This window comes from Nannobrachium achirus, assembly GCF_963921795.1.
Source record: "Nannobrachium achirus genome assembly, chromosome: 6".
In the NCBI taxonomy this organism is placed as follows: Eukaryota; Metazoa; Chordata; class Actinopteri; order Myctophiformes; family Myctophidae; genus Nannobrachium; species Nannobrachium achirus.
In genome coordinates, this window is record NC_137815.1 from 20,122,324 (window position 1) to 20,142,230 (window position 19,907).

Genomic DNA, 19,907 nt, shown 5'->3' on the forward strand with positions numbered 1-19,907 from the left:
CAATGAACACTCTGGAGTTTTAGTTGTATGAGCTCAGCTGTGCGCAACCACGTGTGCCGTTAAGTCCAGGGAGAGTTCCTGTAATGTGATATTGTTTTCCTAATTCCCTGCCACAGATTGCCATGCCCCGTCAGCTGCTGAATACAACAACCCGTCCCTCGACTCTGTCAGCCCATGCCCACCAGCAGAGCATGCCGGTAAGTTATAATGTATTTACAGAACTGTCACTGTACAGTAATGGCACGTAGTGTCATTTGAGGACTACTGCCAGCTCAGCACGACTCAAGAACTATAAACTTTACATAACTCTAATGTTTATCATAGTATGGATTTCATCATATAAAGATTTATGTTTTGACCGTGTTGGTATAGTTTAAACAGGCTAGCCCAAAGATATATCCCGATGTTGATGACAAATGTGATCGCTGTGCGCTATCGCCAGCAAACCATACTCACATGTTCTGGTCTTGCCCAAAACTAGTACAATATTGGACAAAAATCTTTGAGATTCTCTCTGAAGTGTTCTCGGTTCAATTAGAACCTTCACCCCAAATAGCTATTTTTGGAGTGCCATCGAATTTTCAGCTACTAACAACAAAGAAATCCAATATATTGGCCTTCGCAACATTAGTGGCAAGACGTAGGATATTACTGTTATGGAAATCTCCAACCCCTCCTTCCGCTGATTTATGGTTGAAGGACATCACAGGATTTCTAAAATTGGAAAAAATAAAATTCACACTGAGGGGATCGGTAGACAGATTTTTCTCAACCTGGCAACCACTTATCACATACTTTGAGGGTCTGAGGACACTTGCAGTAGATTGACCAACACTGTATAACTTAGAATACTTGATGGCCATCTCTCGAGGCAACCTGTAATGATACACGCAATTGAGGAGGATGAGGTCCGTTAACACTCTATCGACTTGATCTGTGTAAATAGTACAACTACGGTTTCTAGAAGACTTAATTCCAATGTTATTTTTACTATGTGTGTATGTATGTGTGTGTATGTATGTGTATATGTGTGTATGCATGTGTGTATATGTATGTATGTATATATATGTATATATATATGCATTTTTTTATTTTATTTACTATACTCAACTTGTTTGTGTAACAATTTTTCTTTACTATCATGTATAATGTGTACGCTGATTTATTGTTTTGTATTTATTTTCACTATTACTGTCTCTATTATTTTACAAGGAGTGATTTATGATAGCAATATGGGGGGAGGGTTGGGAAAAGGGGAAAAAAAAAGAAAAAGAATGTCTTTGCAATATTGACTTGTTTAATATGTTGAAACATGTGACATGAATAAAGATATATTTAAAAAAAAAAAAACAGGCTAGCCCAGTGCATGCCAGTGCATGCCAGACTACTACTACAGTATATAGAGTGCACTGTTTCATCATGATGATTTTGTGTACAAAATAGACACCACATAAACATTGAGGCGAGGAGACATTTTGTAATTTAAGTCAAGTCTAATACAAGGCTCTGCTAGACTGAAGAGGAGCACACATGCATACACTACACAGCTGCTTCCAATTAAACGACAAGCCGGTTTGAAAGACTGTGTGGATTGACCCTTTGGAATTGACATTAGTGTTGCACTTTTTTAGCGGTGGTCACACCGTCTCCATAGCGTGGCCGTGTGTGTAGCCGTGTATGTATGTATGTATGTATGTGTGTCTGTATGTAGCCTGAGGTGTATGTAGCCTGCAATACCTTTTCTGACCACACATGTTAAGGGAGGGGCGCTGTTGTTCAGGCCAGGCACACTCACACTCACATTCACACACACATGCACGCACGCGCACGCACGCACACACACACACACACACACACACACACACACACACACACACACACACACACACGCAGCCTCCACTGCTCAGTTCACACGAGTGTGATTTTTTCTTTTTTCTTTATTTTGTATCTCTCCTGCTCTTGAAGGTACCAAGTGCAGGAGGAGGGGTGCTTGTTAAATGTCCAAGAGCTCATAATATGTTATGTCCCTTGTCGTGATGAAGTGGTGCCTGAAATTGTGGAATTGTTTTTGTAAAACAAAACATTATTGTGTAAGTCAACTCATATGGGCCATGTTACTACTAGTTAGCCTTATTTTGAGTTATGTGGTTAACAATTAATAATAGATCTGTGTTCTTGGTATGGTTTCGCCTACTATGGGGCTTTTAAGCCGTGACATCTTTTTGTAGGCAGAGGAGAATGTGCCCCCAGAGCATTTTCTGTCCCTTGCTATTTCAAAAAACAACGACTAAAAAATAACGACTAAAGTATAATTCTAACACTTTCCTTTCAACAACAAAGAGAAGAAAAATGTGTAAATAGTAAAAATAGTAAAAAGATTCACGGAAACTGGGGGCAGAAATTCTCCCCCATAGAGTGGAGGCTGCTACCCAGGAGAGAACTGCCAGGGCCTTTGCAAAAGGCGTAGCCTCTTACAGTTTGTTTTGAGTTTTGGGTTGTTTTCTTAATGTCGCCTTCATACATTTTCTTTTCATCTTGTTTCTTTTTTGTTATAAAAGGCCGTCCTCTGTAAATAATGCTGCACAGGTCTGTCTCCTGTAGATTGTTTTGTTTATTAGAATTCTGTATTTGCACCCAGAATCACAGTTACTGTATAAAAGGTGTAAGGTAAACCCTGTTTCATGACCCTGTTTAATGTCTGTTTTTGTAGGTGATTAGGTCATTTATCAATCAAATGGTCTACTTTTCATATGTAATTTAACCTGGACTATTTGCCATTTTACCAAAAGATCCTCCTCGTCATATTTTGATGGACATCGCACTAGATGTCCATCTAGATGTTATATTCTTAATGACTTTTTACGAAACTATGGTTTAGTAAAAGCTAAAACATTTTCAACTATGTCTGTAAATGCAATGGTTTACATTCCTGTTTTAAACAAAAGGGCCTTGATGAATATTATACAAATGTTGTTTCTATCTATTTTAAAACTTGTAAACCGGTATTGTGTGTGTGTGTGTGTGTGTGTGTGTGTGTGTGTGTGTGTGTGTGTGTGTGTGTGTGTGTGTGTGTGTGTGTGTGTGTGTGTGTGTGTGTGAGAGACTGCACGTGCGCGTGCGTATTACACAACTGCGCCTGCCTCAGTTTATGCCAAGAGGATAGTTAAGTTGTGTCCCCTTGCCCCCACTCTCACTCTCAGCCAGAGAGCAGCCAGCGAGGAGTAGAGGTGAGAGCGTCTACGTTCCAAACTGGACAGCAAGCGATAGGGCTTATAATAATACCATCAAGGCCAATCTTCTCCCCTCTGTATTTCAGACAGGAACAGCTCCAGGAACATGGCACACACAGCTAAAGTGGACCCCACCAAGATCGGGGTGGGTCGGTCAATTGCGGTGCTGACCTCAGGAGGTGATGCCCAGGGTAAGTAGACGGCTCCCAGGGTGATGTGTGTGAGAGTGGCGATGCCCGGTGTAAGCAGAGGGTTTCCGGCGTGATGTGCGACGAGTGCACTCTCCCAGCACGGGGACTCTGGTATGAGTTACATTGTTGGCCTCAACAGGTGGCTGAGCCAATTAAATATATTTCTATTTTAACACCGGAGAACAATTGCCATTCACTTATACCACAGCAGTCAAAAATCAAAGGCAAGTCTGTCAAAGACAGCTGAAAAGATAGTTGGCATATGAAGTGAATCAGAGACTGTGCCAGTAAGGTTTGACATGCAGGTCAGCTTTTGATACCTGAGTATTATAGTCATTGTCAAATGTCATTTTAAACAGGTAGCCTGTCTGCCTACACAGAATGTTTCCTATAATGACAAACAGTGATGGGAAGTTTGGATAGGAAGGTGCCAACCATTATAATTGTTTGTTTCGTTCAGTTTGGTGTAACACTTGGACATTTTTAAACACTCAACACTCACATAACTGTCATGGCTATGGCTATGTCATTGACACAGAGCTATGTACTGTAAATAAAGAGTAACCTGAAGTCTTGCATCCAGGGGCAGGTTGAACCACAGACGTAAGGACACACGTCCTGCCCTGACCTTTAAGTTTCGGACGAGTATTTCCTCTGTGACCTTTTAGAATGTCTACTGACCCCACACTGACCTTCTAGTGCTATATGTGCTGCATGTCTGTACATTTGAGCTAAGAACAACTTGGAGCGGAGGAAAAAAAACACACGCTTACAGTTTCTGCCTCCTTTGCAACTAAATATTGGCCATTGCATTGTGCCTCTCCGGACATCTAGATATCATATTCCTTGGCTTCTGTCTCCTTTTCCTCACAATCTCTGCGTTGTGAGGGAGCAGGGGGGGGGCTAATTTTAGCCGTGTGACCTTTCTGTCACATGTGACACATGAGGTGGACTGAAGAGAGCTCTTCGGACTGTCCAATCCCACTTCTCTTTAGAAACTTTCGACTTTGCATCCCCATTTTGGGCATGTGATTAAAGAAACCTTTAAGAAAATGTGATATATCTTTCAAAGAATTTCAACATTTTCTAAAATAGCAGATCTGCAAGCTCACAACGCATCACATTGTGAATCCTTGATACCGGTACATTGTGAGTTTGTAGATAGGCTAATTTTGCTATTCGTCATACGATGAAGCATATATGGCTTATAAGTGAAAACAGAGATCTTCACAGTTAGGCTATCTGTCCACATCTTGTTCTTTAAGCTGGTTTGTTATGCTTGCAGATAAATACCTGAACCACTTTCTGTGTTCTCTGCAACAAAAACCCTTCATTGATTCTTTCTCAGACACAGAATACACATCCATTCATATAGTTATTTGGTGTATGGTGTTGTTTTATTGTCGAGTTATTTCTGTATTTCTTGCAGTCTTGGAATAGAACAAAGCTGGGTAAAAGAAAATGTTTTACTAAAGTAAAGTAAAATAAAGTACTGAAGTTTATTAAAAACACTAGTTGGTGTTTTTAATGTTCGCTTTGTCCTAATATTAATATTTATCTTGCATTGAAAGTGTGCGATGCATCTAGAAAATGGAGCAGAACAAACTTTCCAGAGCTTATATTTATTTAATACCATGTGTGTCACCATGGTTCCCTAGTGAACATACAGTACGTAAGTCTCAAATGCACAACACTCATTGTGTCTACAGGAATGAATGCAGCTGTGAGGGCTACAGTCAGAGTGGGAATGTACACCGGAGCTAAAGTGTATTTTGTCCATGAGGTAAACAACAATGGCCTTGGTGGTCCTCCTCTACTGCATTCCTCTATGCTTTTATCTGCACCAAATCATGCAACACTTGATCCATCGTCTGACATACAGTAGCTTTGCATGCCCAAGCATATCTATATATTGCGAGCAGTTCATTAGACTGCGACTGTACAGTAAGTCACTAGTTTTATGTGGTTTCAGGGATACCAGGGCCTGGTGGATGGAGGAGACAATATCAAACTGGCTACCTGGGAGAGTGTGTCCATGATGCTGCAGCTGGTGAGAACATACTGTACACACACACATGCACATATGCATGCGCGCGCGCGCACACACACACACACACACACACACACACACCGCACGCACGCATGCACACACACACGCACGCACACATTTATTTTCTGACCTTCTCAGCGTTTTGGACGTTCTGGTCAAGAGGTCCCGGTCTAACCTTTTCAGATGACGGGCGGGTCATGTAACTGGAGCAACTCTTTAGCCCCGACAGTGGGGTTCTGTAGGTCAAGTGGTCATTTAAATGCCAAGGTTCATTAACGGATTTAACGGACCTTAGACGCAGAGGCCGGAGTGTCATATAATCTTACCGCCATGACCACAATGTACCACCTCTCCTCCGGTCTCTGCAACCTTCATGTAGTTAGTTTCTTGCTTGCTTGTTTAAGCCTCGCTTTTGTACTCCTAGTGCTATCATGCTTTAAATACAAAATCACACCTAGTGTGAAGTGAGTGGTGCTATTTAGTTAAGTTTAGTTGAGTTAATTTCATCAAGCACCCCCCCTACCTAGCCAATCACAATGCGTCCTGTGAAGCTTGGCCAATGAGACCCTGGGCGTACAACAAACTTTGAGACGGTTGTGCGAAGATGTAGGCCATATCTAGGCCAGATGTAGACCACGCTTCAGTTTACTTAAGCCCTGGACATGTTCCAGGAGCACCATTCAACAATTCTTATTGTGTCCTGAAAATCCTTCCTCCTTCCTTTGCATCAGGGTGGCACCGTGATTGGCAGCGCCCGCTGTATGGACTTCCGTGCTAAGGAAGGACGCACCAAAGCCGCCTATAACCTGGTAAAGCTGGGCATCACTAACTTGTGTGTGATTGGTGGCGATGGCAGTCTGACAGGCGCCAACCAGTTCCGTACAGAGTGGAGCGAGCTGCTGGCTGACCTGGTGAAAGCTGGTGAGAGTTCCCCGAGTGTTCGCCGAACAGTACATTACCCAACAGGCACCACTCTAAACAATGACTTCTGATTGTGACAGGTCACGTTGCACATCTGACTTCCCTGCTGTCATAGTAATAAAACTGATGCTAGAGATTCGAGATCAAGATTCAGCTTTACCCTCAAATGTTCAGGTTTACATCTAAAATCATGAAAAAATAATACATAATGAGATTGCAGTAGATTAAAACATGAATCTCTTAAATCCAACACCCTACACTAATGCTCTTTCAGTCGCGTCACCCTGTTGGATCTGGCCACTGCATGCATAGAATGAATTACTGCTCCTGCATGGATATTTTAAGCCATTGTGATGAGGGCTGTGTTTGTGTATCACTGCTCAGGGAAGATCACAGCAGAGGAGGCCAAGCAATCATCTCACCTGAACATCGTTGGCATGGTGGGGTCCATCGACAACGACTTCTGCGGCACTGACATGACCATCGGCACAGATTCTGCCCTGCACCGCATCATCGAGGTGGTGGATGCCATCACCACCACCGCACAGAGGTACAGAGACACACTGACAGTTATCTGAAGGACATCTGACTCCAGTGGGATGTCAAGATGCCCGATCTCAAAGATGTATACCGTCGTTGTCGGGCAGAAACCTTGTATGTCCAAAACCGTCCCGGTTGTATTTATCATTTTAAACTAATGAAATCTACAAGCACAACACCTTGCATCGCAAGGTGTTGTGTGCTTGTAGATCAGCCATTTTCACTAGTTTTGTGTGACAGTCTTGTGTGATGAAGCAGGGCTTTACTTTACAAAAATAATGGTACAAATTTGAAACTTGGAGATACCAGGTTTCTGCCGGACAGTGATTATGTTCTTCATGTGTCTTTTTACAGTCACCAGAGAACGTTCATCCTGGAGGTGATGGGCAGGCACTGTGGGTGAGCAATCCTGGTCTGTGCGCATTGCTTGGGCGAATATGTGTATTTGCATACACATCTATGGCTGTACATATAACTCTGGGTTTAAATGATCTGCGTATTTGTTATTAACTGTCTGCCTGCAGTTACTTGGCCCTGGTGACTGCGCTGGCCTGTGGCGCTGACTGGGTGTTCATCCCAGAGATGCCCCCAGAGGACGGATGGGAAGAACATCTCTTCAGGAGACTGCAAGACGTACATCTCTCCCTCCATGCCCTCACCCACCTAACTGCATGCCTTGTTTTCTCAGTGGTTCTCACAAAGTGAGAGGGCTCACACATTAGAAGGGGGTTCCATGGGGTCCCCTGCAGCTAAACCTATATTTGAATTACAAACAAATATATAGCATCAAAATCTGTTTAACCACGTTAACCCTATTAAATAGCTGATCTACAAGAACTTTGAGAACCACAGGTCTATCTGTCTCTTTCCATATACATACTTCTGCTCTTTCCCAGAGCCAGAGATGGACAGATTACTCGACTTCAGTACTTGAGTAAGAGTACAGATATACTCCTGGTCAAAAATTACTTCAATACAAGTAAAAGTATCTCAGTCAAAATGTTACTCAAGTAAGAGTTAACATGTACTTAAGTATTCAAGAGTACATGCTTTTAAAAATACTGAAAGTAAAAGTAAGCCATGTGGTAGCCATGTTAGATTCTGCTTCGATAACCTCTTGTCATCGGAAATAGATCGAGAGCTCAGCTGCCGCTAGCGAGCACAGGGGGAAGCCACAGACACAGCTAGTCTGAGAGCATATGTGTGGCCATTTGCACTTTAGGGGGGAAAAAAATAAAATAGACAACCTAAAAGTACTCAGTACTTTTCAGCCTTCCTAGAAATGTGTTGGGTAAAAGTAAAATATTTGGCCTTGAAAATATACTCAAGTAAGAGTAATAAAGTATCAAATAATAATAATACTCAAGTAAAGTACAAATCCTCAGAATCTGTACTTAAGTACAGTAGTCATGTACATTTACTCAGTTACTGTCCACCACTGCCCAGAGCGCAGGCTTGCTGATCTTTCAGGTTTTTCTCTATCCCTCACAGCAAAGAAGCCGCGGTTCCCGCTTGAATATCATCATTCTTGCAGAGGGGGCCCAGAACCGCGATGGATCTCCTATCACCTGTGACTACGTCAAAGACGTTAGTAATGACAAACTCCTACTTAGCAGTAATCACACTACACAGAGCCGGAGGCATACAGTAAACTGTTGTGTCATACAGACAAATAATATTGTAATTTCTCATCACCTGTCTTATTTAGATCATAACAAAAACCCTTGGCTTCGACACCCGGGCGACCATCTTGGGTCATGTACAGAGAGGCGGAACCCCCTCCGCTTTCGATAGAATTCTGGCAAGTCACTTTCCCCATGTACTGTGTATGTGTGCGTGATCATGTGTGCATGCGTGTGTGTGATCCCTGTGTGTGTGTGTGTGTGTATAGATATATATACACACACACATATTGTATACCCTTTTAATCCATTCAGAACGGGTACGCATTATTGTGTATCATTATTTTATGCTTTAACCATTGAAAAATAGCAGATATACAAGCTCACAGCGCGGCACGAGTGCCGCGCCGCGAGCTTGTAGATCTGCTATTTTTGAAAAATCGTGAAAATTAGAATTTTGACCCGATTCTATAAGTGTCTTTTGAATCATTCTAAGATTTTTTGAAAAACCTATGTTTCTATGTCAGCAATCTGGCTAGCCATCGTCAAAGAAAAGGTCCTTTTCACTTAACTGGAGCTCAGTTAGTCTGTTCTTGAGAGACCACTATGTCAGCGGTTCTCAAACCTTTTCATGTGAAGGACACCTAAAATTATATGTATTTGGCCACGGACCCCCATCTCAAAACATTTAGTTCCAGGGACCACCCAGAAGCAAAATTTGAGTTACAATCATTCGCTTTGAAAATACACATACACATTTTTACGACTTTTTCAAAAATAGCAGATCTACAAGCTCGCAGCGTGGCACTCGGTGCCGCGCTGTGAGCTTGTAGATCTGCTATTTTTCACTGGTTAAAACATTCAATAATTCTAGGCCTAAATGTATGCCAATTGATCTTTCTCTCTGTATCTGTGTCACGTTGTTCCAAACAAATCCAACTTCATGGCCTCCTCTCTGGTGATTCAGGGCAGCCGGATGGGAGTGGAGTCTGTGATGGCTCTGCTAGAGGCCACCCCAGAAACTCCCGCGTGTGTGGTGAGCTTGTCAGGAAACCAGGCGGTCAGGCTGCCTCTGATGGAGTGTGTCCAAGTGGTGAGTTAAAACACACATCTCCAATACACCACCCACCACTAGGGCATTCACCAACTATTCGAATATTCAAATATCAAAGTCACTATTCGACGTTGTTAACCGAAGTCGAATATTCGCTTATTTTAATTTTTGTATTGTTTTCTCTTTAAATAATATATAGTTTATAAAGCTTGGCTAGATAGGAAGTCATAAGAATGAGTTGTCAACACTTTTCAGGCCGTGACCCCCAAAATAAACATATTTGAACTGGGGACCCCCAGCCTGACAAGCACTTGGAATTGTAGGTATTACATTTAATGTGACTCTGTTCCGCAGATAAATATTGTGAAAATAGCAGATCTACATGCTCACAACGCCTCGCAATGCGAGGCGTTGTGAGCATGTAGATCGGCTATTTTCACAATGTTCGCCTCTTGCTTATCTTAATATTTGATAGTTTGGCCAGTCCTGTCGAATATTCGACTCTTCGAATACTTTGAGGTTGATTCATTAAAATACTAAAAATCACTATTCGTGAATGCCCAACCCACCACGATGCATAACAATATAGATCGGTACTAAGGACCCTTCTTCCGTGTTCACATCCACCTGCATTGCTGACGTGATGACACATATTGCCGTGGATACCATAACCAACTCATCTTCATACCAGCATTGCTATGAACGGAAATGTCCATGATACCCATGCATGCTTGACTATTTTAATTGCTGCAGCAGCTGCACCACAAAGACTATACCGAAGTACTCGGAGGTGTCGTCGTGTTTTTTTCCCTCGTACCAAGAAGGTTCACCTCCGCAGTGTGAATGGTTCCACCAGTCCTGAGCAAACTGAATAACAACAAGACATATAACAGTGAAACTTAACCACTTAAGCCCTATTTTATTTTTTCCTTTTTTGAAAACTTTCGAAACAAATTTCGAAAATAGCCGATCAACAAGCTCACAACATAACACGTTGTGAGCTTGAAAATTGGCTATATCTGAAAGAAATAATGTCGGACAAGTACTATAGTCTGCAACCACACTAATATAGGTGCCTTCTGCCGTAGTAGAACTGACTGCTACGGCAGCGAGGTTTATATATCGAGCACCGATTCATTTCCGGTCGCCGTATCCGTCGTCCACGTCGTCTCTGCTTAAATAGCCTACTGACTCTGTAGCAGCAGCACAGACACCTGATGTATCCCTCTCTCTGTATGAGTTTTTGTGACTACTCTCACAGCAGTGTGTCTGAAAAGTAACTGTACATTTGACATCCTTCCATCCAACTTCAACCGCTTATCTGGAATCGGGTCGTGGGAGTAACAGAGATTTCCAGTGTTCCCTCTCCTGAGCAACATTATCCACTTCCTCTGGGGGAGATCCCGATCGAGGCATTCCTCGGCCAGTGTGGAGATGTACCTCCTCCATCTGGTCTTTGGTCTGCCACGGGGTCTCCTCCCAGTGGGACGCGCATAGAGATGTCTTCCTAGGGCAGGGTTCCCCAATTAGTTTTCCCCAAGGGCCGAATCATGTCTAGGGTACCAAGCCGAGGGCCACAACATTGCAGGGGGCGACGGCGGCGTTCCCGCTACTCCAGCGAGTGCGACATTGTATGTCCAAAACCATTCGTTTTATCATTTTAAAAATTATTTAAACTAGTGAAAACAGTCGATCTGCAATTGTGTGCTTGTAGATCTGCTGTTTTCACTACTTTTTTGCGACGGCCTTGTATGATTTGCGAAAGAACGTACAAATTTGGAGATTTCCACCCGACAACGACGATATACTAGTGTTGTTGCTGCTCTTATACCACCATTATTACTGGGGTTGGTGTGGGCCAGACAGTAGCAAATGGCCCGCGGGCCCTGTCCTAGGGAGACATGCAACAGAGATTGTGTCTGTCTACAGTATATGTCTGTCTGTCTGTCTGTCTGTCTGTCTGTCTGTCTGTCTGTCTGTCTGTCTGTCTGTCTGACTGACTGACTGACTCACGTCCTCCATGTTGCTGTTTGACGGCCCTATCCCCTGTCATTTCAGACTAAAGACGTGACCACAGCCATGGGAGAAGGGAGATTTGAGGATGCAGTGAAGCTCAGGGGAAAGTGAGGCACACAGTACCAGTTATTGGTTTCAATGTAAAGTCATCGTGTTCTGTGGCAATGTTTCAAATGTCTGTACATGTCCATTAATGTTGACCCACAGGAGCTTTGAGAACAACTGGAAAACGTACCAAATGCTGGCCCATTTGCACCCCCCAGACATAAAGGTGGGTAATTGCACAGGGTTCCCACGGTCATGAAATTCCTGGAAATATTTTGAAATTAGAAAAATATTTTTTCTGTACTGGAAAAGTTTTGGAATTTATCAAGGGTTCTGGAAGGTCCTGGAAAAAAAATAGCTATGCATTGTCTTTGGTTATTGTCAAATATTAGAGGCAGAAATTGTGAAAATAGCCGCATTGCGAGGCGTTGTGAGCATGTAGATCTGCTATTTTCACAATAGAACCGTGTTATACAAAATTCCTCAACTCTTAGTGCTCGTCAGGGTGCCGGGTCCCCAGTTAAAACATTTTATTTCAGGGGTCACGGCCTGAAAAGGTTGAGAACCTCTGGCATACACTACCTGTCTTTGGGCATTGCGCATAGGAGTAAGCGACCTGTTATTGCGCTGAATTATTGTTATATAGTCCTTGAAATTGGGTTAAATATTCTGGAAAAGTTTTGGAAATGTTTTGGAAATTAATTGGTAAAAATGTGTGGGAACCCTGATTGCAGTCCCTATTGTCCCTCGGTTTCAATTATTATTATATTATTATTAAATATTATATTATTATATTAATACATATTTCTCTGTATGTGTAAAGAATTTTCCTCTGGGTATAGTTACTCTGATACATTTTCTCTCATTCTCTCTTTTTTTTCCTCCCTCTTTCCAGAGTAACATTAACATTGGTCTCGTGAACGTGGGTGCTCCATGTGCTGGGATGAATGCTGCCGTTCGTTCGGCGGTCAGAATAGGCCTCATTCAGGGCCACCAGATGCTTGCTGTCCATGATAGCTTCGCCGGCCTGGCCAATGGAATGGTACATCCTAGCTACGAACTCGTAAAACAAATTAGGAGTCTTTGATTATGATTAAGAGTTGCATTTATTATTATTTATTTTTTACGTGAACGCGCCTATGAAAAAGAGTGCTGAAAACAAATACAGCTTCACTTACTGTCTATTTGTCTTTTCCCAGGTTGAGCCTATCGGCTGGGGTGATGTGGGAGGGTGGACTGGAAAAGGGGGTTCCAACCTGGGCACTAAGAGGTAATCTATCTCATTGGTTCTGAACCTTCTCAGGCCGCGATCCCCAAAATGATCAGATTTGAACATGGGGACTCCTCATCCGGCGAGCACTAAAGTTGAGGCATAACATTTTGTATAACACGGTTCTCTTGTGAAAATCGCAGATCTACATGTTCACAACGTCCCGCGTTTGCGAGGCGTTGTGAGCATGTAGAACGGCTATTTTCACAATTTCTGCCTCTAATATTTGACAATTTGGCCAATGTTTAATTTGTTTTTTTAGAGGTATTAAAACGTTCTTAAATTGTCACTTTAGAAATGTGCAAATACCTCTATACACTTTACTTTATGTTGGTTTGTTTACTGCTGAGGGAGAAAACCATGTTGCACATTAAGTTAATCATCTGGGGAGGGACCTCCCTAAAATAATTTGGGGACCCCCCTGGGTCCCCAAATTACTGATATATTTCCTTATAGACTCACCTGAGCAGGAACCCGAGACACAGATTATACATGTATGATTGTTTTTGTTCTATCTGATCGAAGGTCTCTGCCAAGTGAAATTATGGAGGAGATTAGTCAGAGCATCACGAAGTTCAACATCCATTCTTTGATCATTATTGGAGGCTTTGAGGTGAGGAGCTGCTGGATCATCCCCATTTTGGGCATGTCATATGTTTAAAAAAGAAAACCACATATCCACCTGTTTCTGTGAGAATTTACTGTAGAATTATATGTGGGACACATCCGGAGAACAGCAGACATACAAGCTCACGTCACGTCGCAGATGCAACCGTTATGAGCTTTAGATCACACTCAGCCACGACGCCGGAACTGCCGCACACCTTCTGTGCAATGCATGATGGGACGTTGGAAACTTGTGGATATAATAAGAACAACAGATCTATACACTCGCCATGTGTCGCGATGCGATGCTTTGTTGATCTGTATTTCGTCGTTGTCGGGTGGAAACCTTGTATGTCCAAAACCGTTCGTTTTGCATTTATCGTTTTAGAAATGATTTAAACTAGTGAAAACAGCGTTGTGTGCTTGTAGATCTGCTGTTGTCACTACTTTTGTTTGACGGCCTTGTATGATGAAGCAGGGCCTTACTTGCGAAAGAACGTACACATTTGAAACTTGGAGATACGAGGTTTCCAACCGACAGCGACAATTTATCAGTAAGTTTTACACCTTTTCTGTCTTCACACCAGGCATTTATGGGCGCTCTGCAGTTGGTGGAGGGTAGACGGAAGTATGAGGAGCTGTGTATTCCCATAGTAGTCATTCCTGCTACTGTCTCCAACAATGTACCTGGGTCAGACTTCAGCATCGGTGCCGACACAGCGCTCAACACCATAACAACGGTCAGACACACTCACACACACATATGCACACACGCATGCATGCACGCACGCACGCACGCACACACACACACTGTGACTAGGGCATTCACCAAATATTTGAATATTCGAACATTCGAATATCAGAGTCACTATTCGACGTTGTTCACCAAAGTCGAATATTCGCTTATTTTATTTTATTGTTTTCTCTTTAAAAAATATATAGTTTATAAAGCTTGGCTAGATAGGAAGTCATAAGAATGCGTTGTCAATGCCCCTGGTGGATGAATTTGTTAATGCTCTATACCAGGGCTTCTCAAACCTTTTTTGGCCATGACCCCCAAAATAAACATATTTGAACTGAGGACCCCACCCTGACAAGCACTTGGAATTGTAGGTATTACATTTAATGTGACTCGGTTCTGCAGATACATATTGTGAAAATAGCAGATCTACAGATCTACAGATCTACAGATCTACATGCTCACAACGCCTCGCAACGCGAGGCGTTGTGAACATGTAGATCGGCTATTTTCACAATGTTGTCACAATGTTCGCCTCTTGCTATTTGACAGATTGGCCAGTCCTGTCGAATATTCGAGTACTTTGAGGTTGAATAATTCTAATACTAAAAATTACTATTCGTGAATGCCCTAACGCACGCCCATGCACACACACACACACACACACACACACACACACACACACACACACACACACACACACACACACACACACACACACACACACACACACACACACACACACACACACACACACACACACACACACACACACACATTACCGTACATCCCATCGTTGTACAATCCTCAATGTTAATCTTCTGTACATCTCTTTTGGTTAATTTCTGTGTCAGACATGTGATAGGATCAAGCAGTCTGCTGCCGGAACAAAGAGAAGGGTGTTCCTGGTTGAGACCATGGGAGGATACTGTGGCTACCTGGCTACCATGGCTGGCCTGTCATCTGGAGCTGACGCTGCATACATCTATGAGGAACCTTTCAACATCCATGACCTGGAGGTCTGGGCTTTTACAGTAGAATGACTGCTGGGTGGTTGGTTGGTTGGTTGGTTGGTTGGTTGGTTGGATGGTTGTTGTTTTCTCAACTTCACATGGTTGCTTTGTTTACAGATAAATGTGGAACATCTGTTGGAGAAGATGAAGACCACGGTTAAGAGAGGTCTCATTTTGAGGTTTGTGGACCTTCCATAAAATCCTCATACTATATATATATATATATTTTTTACTATACTTCTACATTACCAGCTCAGTGGCCTTGTGTGCGGCTGTGCGCCCTGAGACTGGGAGGTCGGGATTCAGTCATGGGTTGCGTTGGATTGGGATTAAAGGGATATTCCACTTTCAACAGGGAGCAGTGGAAGGGCCACATACACACCCATTTATTTTTTATAATTATTTGGGAAAATGGAAAAAATGAAATACAAAAACAAAATTATTAAAAATAAATGAAAAAAGTTATCGAAAAAACACGGCCTGCTCACATATTAGGAGGGTAATATGAGTCACCATAAAAAATAATGGGTGTTTTTAACACAGCGGGTGCCCACGAGGTGTCTACGCGACAATTTCTTTGATGTCGCTGGAGGCCCACGACGCGTTGGACGCGTTTACTGTAATAATTACAGTATAACTTTATATCTCACCGTTAGGTCGGGGCTACGCCTGGATGTAGCCCATTAGCCGCTAGTCGCTTCGAGTCGACGCTGAGAGCATCGCGCGGCCGTTTTTCTCCGTGTACTCCAATGCATTTCCCCATCTTTAAAGCCCTTTATCTCCGATGTTTGTTTTATGGCTAAAACTGTGGCCGCGTGCGGCAAAATGTCCAAATTTTGATCGGCAGTGAACAGCTATGATCAACACTAGCCCATACAGTAAGTTACACAAACGCAACAGGGCCTCGTATTCTTCTATGGAAGTGCTATGGGGGCACTCAGAGGGGATGACTGGCGCCTCCTAGTGGGCAGTCGATGTGTTAATGAATCTATCATGGTTAAAATGTTTGAAGTTACAATGGGTGTGTGTGGGGAGAGGCCCTGGGCCTAGAGGGCCTAGTAACATTTACATCAAATATCTAAATATTCAATCAAGCTAATTAAAAACTGTTCAGGGTATTCATAAAAGCCTGATTAGATGATAAAATTACCAAAAGTTTTTTTGAAAGGGAAATATCCCTTTAAGTCCTATTGCTGTATTGACTTTGACCTCTAAGGACCTTCCAGGGAAAGTGCTCATGTGCGTCTTGCGGTGACATGCTTCCTAGTTTCTTCTTCTCTGAGCTGTTATTGTTTTGTTTTTTCGCACTGTTTTTTTTACTTTGCACTATTAAGTTGGAACTATTGCTGTATTGACTTTGACCTCTAAGGACCTTCCAGGGAGAGTGCTCATGTGCGTCTTGCGGTGACACGCTGCCTAGTTTCTTCTGCTCTGAGCTGTTTCTGTTGTTTTTTTCGCACTGTTTTTCGACATTGCACTATTAGGTTGTGTTGGTAGTTTCTGAGTATGTGTCTTGTTTAACAATGACAGTGAGATACTTGTTGCACTAACTAGCATTGACTGCTTTGGTCTCTTTTTGTAAGACACTTTATGTATATATACTTATATTTAATTCGCCCCCTCTATTGATGCACCTTCTCTTTTTTGGTACTGTACTGCTCTTGTTTTTACTCTTATCTATTTTTTCCTACTTCTCTGTAACTTTGTAAATAACTGTATACTGCTGTGCTACAACTGGACAACTAAATTTCCCCCTTGGGATAATAAAGGTATCTATCTATCTATCTATCTAAGTCCCTGTGACATACTAGCGGCATGTCCAGGGGGTGTACTTGTTACATCGAGCTGCCTCACGCTAACGAAACAGGAGATGGGCCTCATAGCTTGGTAAGGCTTATCTATGTTGTAGATTCTATACAACTGAACAGATTCACCTGTGCACCTTGTGGTTCATTTGGGGGTTTGAGATAGACGATAACTCTCATCATTACTCTCTTTCTTTACAGGAATGAGAAATGCAACGCTAACTACACCACAGACTTCATCTTCAACCTGTACTCAGAAGAGGGCAAGGGTGTGTTTGACTGCAGGAAGAATGTTCTTGGACACATGCAGCAGGTGTGCCAATCAATCAAGATACTTCTGTTTTACACTCTTTCAATCTGGCATCCCGATCGTGACATGTTGTGAGCTTGTACAGTATATCTGCTATTGTTGCTATTCGTCATACTACAAAGTATATAGGACTTACGTTTAGGCCTAGGATTATTGACTGCTTTAACTATTGAAAAATAGCAGATATACCTGTACAAGCTCACAGCGCGGCACCTGCGAGCTTGTAGATCTGCTATTTTTTTTAAAGTCGTGAAAATGTGTGCAAATCTTTGAATATATGTATTTTCAAAGCGAACGTTTGTAACAAAAATGTTGCTTCTGGGTGGTCCCTGGAACTACATATTTTGAGATGGGGGTCCGTAGCCAAATACATATAATTTTGGGGGTCCTTCACATGAAAAAGTTTGAGCACTGCTGACATAGTAGTCTCTCAAAAACAGACTAACTGAGCTCCAGTTAAGTGAAAAGGACCTTTTCTTTGACGATGGCTATAGCCAGATTGCTGACATAGAAACATAGTTTTTTCAAAAAATCTTAGAAGGATTCAAAAGACACTTATAGAATCGGGTCAAAATTCGAATTTTCACGATTTTTCAAAAATAGCAGATGCTCACAGCGCGGCACCGAGTGCCACGCTGTGAGCTTGTATATCTGCAATATTTTTCAATAGTTAAAGCATAAAATAATGGTACACAATAATGTGTACCCGTTCTGAATGGGTTTTAAATCAGTCATGCCAGGCAATTCTATACATAACATGAGACCCAAGTGAAAACATTATCCTCCTTCCTAGGGTGGGACGCCCACACCCTTCGACAGGAACTTTGGCACCAAGATGGGGGCTAAGGCTGTCCTGTGGCTGACTGACAAACTGAAGGAGTGCTACAGACACGGTGAAATAATAACGTCCCACTTCTGCTGGATTACAGGATGTGTTATAGGATTTTGGACTGCTTTATCATTGTGGTCCCCGTGTTGATGCATGCTCTTTATGTCTCCAGGTCGCATCTTTGCCAATTCCCCAGATACTGCCTGTGTGTTGGGTATGAAGAAGAGGTCTTTGGTCTTCACACCTCTGGAAGAACTCAAAGAGGAGACTGATTTTGAGTAAGAGTTATTCTCCATCTTTCCTATTCTCTCACACACTTGCACACGGTACACACACGCACACACACGCACACACAGTCGCACACACACACACACACACACACACACACACACACACACACACACACACACACACACACACACACACACACACACACACACACACACACACACACACACACACACACACACACACACACACACACACACACACACAACCGTATATATATGATATATATCGTCGTTGTCGGTTGGAAACCTTGTATGTCCAAAACCTTCCTTGCTCATTATAAAAATAAAAAAATAAAAATAGTGAAAATAGCTCACAACGAGGCGCTGTGTCCTTGTAGATCTGCTGTTTTCACTAGTTTTGCGTGACAGTCTTGTGTGATGAAGCAAGGCTTTACCTTACGAAAAAACATACACTGCCCGACAGTGACGATATACATATATACCTAACGCGCCTAATCTCCTCTACAGACATCGTATTCCTAAAACACAATGGTGGCTGAAGCTGAGACCCATCCTGAAGATCCTGGCCAAGTACAAGATCGAGCTGGACACCGAGGCTGCCACTATGGAACATATCATCAGGAAGAGAGGCCTCGTCGAAAAGTAGTCTTCCCGTGTTAGAATCAGAACACTGTCAATATTGTTCAACAGTCACCTATAATGATCAAACCTTTAGTCTTTACATGGAGCATTTGAGTCGGGTTGCGGAACCTAGGGCTGTCACGATATGACATTTTACATGACGATTAATTGTCACTCAAATAATTGGCGATTAACGATTTAATTGTGTATTTGTCGTTGATAATTACATTTCTGTTTGGCTTTTAGGCTTTGAGGTTGTACATGGTAGATACGACACATAACCTAAATATACAAAGAAATGACTGACATATTTGACAACTTACTACTTAAAAAAATAACTTTGATAGTGGAAATAGCCGATCTACAAGCTCACAACGCGTCGCGATGCGACGCGTTGTGAGCTTGCAGATCTGCTATTTCCACTATTTTTGACTTTCTTAAAAATATATGAACATTCAAAATATATGTTCAAAATATATGAACATTTTTCAACATGGAAACGATTATGGCGATTATGAAAAATAATCACGATTATGTCAAATAATCACGATTAGACGATTATGTAATAATTGTGACCTTAAGTAACCTTAAGTTATTTGCGTTTTGCAGAGCTGTCCTATAGCCTAGCTACACCAACACCACAGAAGCTCCTTCCTTTTTCAGCGATCTGCTCTCAACCGCACTGTCCGCAAGCATGTTCCTGTTTCCTGTCTCATGTTCTAGAGAACTTCCCTTTCCACCAGCAACAGACAATTCAGTTATGTGAACATCAGTTGTAGCAATATACCAGCAGA

General features: G+C 42.4%; 1 protein-coding gene across 1 annotated transcript; it reads left to right on the top strand.

Moving 5' to 3' along the window:
• Window positions 1–3,336: 3,336 nt before the first annotated feature.
• On the top strand, window positions 3,337–19,138 carry pfkmb (phosphofructokinase, muscle b; the record flags this gene model as incomplete). Its single annotated transcript, XM_080727731.1, has 22 exons — window positions 3,337–3,421; window positions 5,131–5,204; window positions 5,394–5,471; window positions 6,203–6,392; window positions 6,777–6,942; window positions 7,287–7,331; window positions 7,457–7,565; window positions 8,424–8,519; window positions 8,641–8,733; window positions 9,522–9,647; window positions 11,667–11,731; window positions 11,832–11,895; window positions 12,565–12,711; window positions 12,869–12,939; window positions 13,465–13,552; window positions 14,133–14,285; window positions 15,139–15,303; window positions 15,415–15,476; window positions 17,304–17,415; window positions 18,206–18,305; window positions 18,414–18,519; window positions 19,000–19,138. The coding sequence occupies 22 exons, from the start codon at window positions 3,337–3,339 to the stop codon at window positions 19,136–19,138; spliced, it is 2,334 nt and encodes a 777-aa protein (XP_080583857.1).
• Window positions 19,139–19,907: the final 769 nt, after the last annotated feature.